Source organism: Frankliniella occidentalis, unplaced genomic scaffold, assembly GCF_000697945.3.
Source record: "Frankliniella occidentalis isolate FOCC.00 unplaced genomic scaffold, Focc_3.1 Scaffold45, whole genome shotgun sequence".
Lineage (NCBI taxonomy): Eukaryota > Metazoa > Arthropoda > Insecta > Thysanoptera > Thripidae > Frankliniella > Frankliniella occidentalis.
The window spans coordinates 1,330,515-1,330,975 of record NW_026267175.1 but is presented as its reverse complement, the minus strand read 5'-3'; the positions used below and the strand labels follow the sequence as shown (position 1 = coordinate 1,330,975).

The window sequence follows — 461 nt, the reverse complement described above, 5'->3', positions numbered from 1 at the left end:
GACGTCAGGCCTCAGTGTCGGGGCTATGGGCAGTCACTGCAGCGCACAGGTTCCCTGATGGCCGGCGAGGGAACGTCGGGCCGAATGTCAGCCAAAGCCGCGACTCATGCTCATGGGCCGCCTTCTGCAGGACCAGCACGGAGCACACGGACAGCCCCCCCCCCCCTTCTCTCCGCGCCCCGCGCCGTTTCTGCCCTCCGGCTGGCCAGTACCGCCGCGGGCCAATGACAACGGCACTTGACTCTCATAGCATCGGGGACCCAACTGAATCGGTACAATGACCCCCCCCCCCTCTTCCTCCACCTCGAATCCTCTCTTTCTCTCCATCCTTTGTTGTTTTGGCACACACCTCCGGAGGACCCGACAGGAATGCGCTAGGAGAGGGGAAGGCGGAGGGGGTGCAACGGGCATTGAGGCCGCGGAACCAGACGCGGATTAAGGTCCAGCGGCGATGCACTATG

The 461-nt window shown here is 64.2% G+C and overlaps 1 protein-coding gene across 1 annotated transcript in view; it reads left to right on the top strand.

The window, feature by feature from the left end:
- Window positions 1-224: 224 nt before the first annotated feature.
- The window catches only part of LOC113208308 (uncharacterized), a 4,131-nt gene continuing 3,894 nt past the window's right edge, over window positions 225-461 (top strand). The window contains exon 1 of the mRNA XM_052267000.1: window positions 225-272. Within this exon, the coding sequence (XP_052122960.1) occupies window positions 225-272 (48 nt within the window). The remainder of the gene's footprint in view (window positions 273-461) is intronic.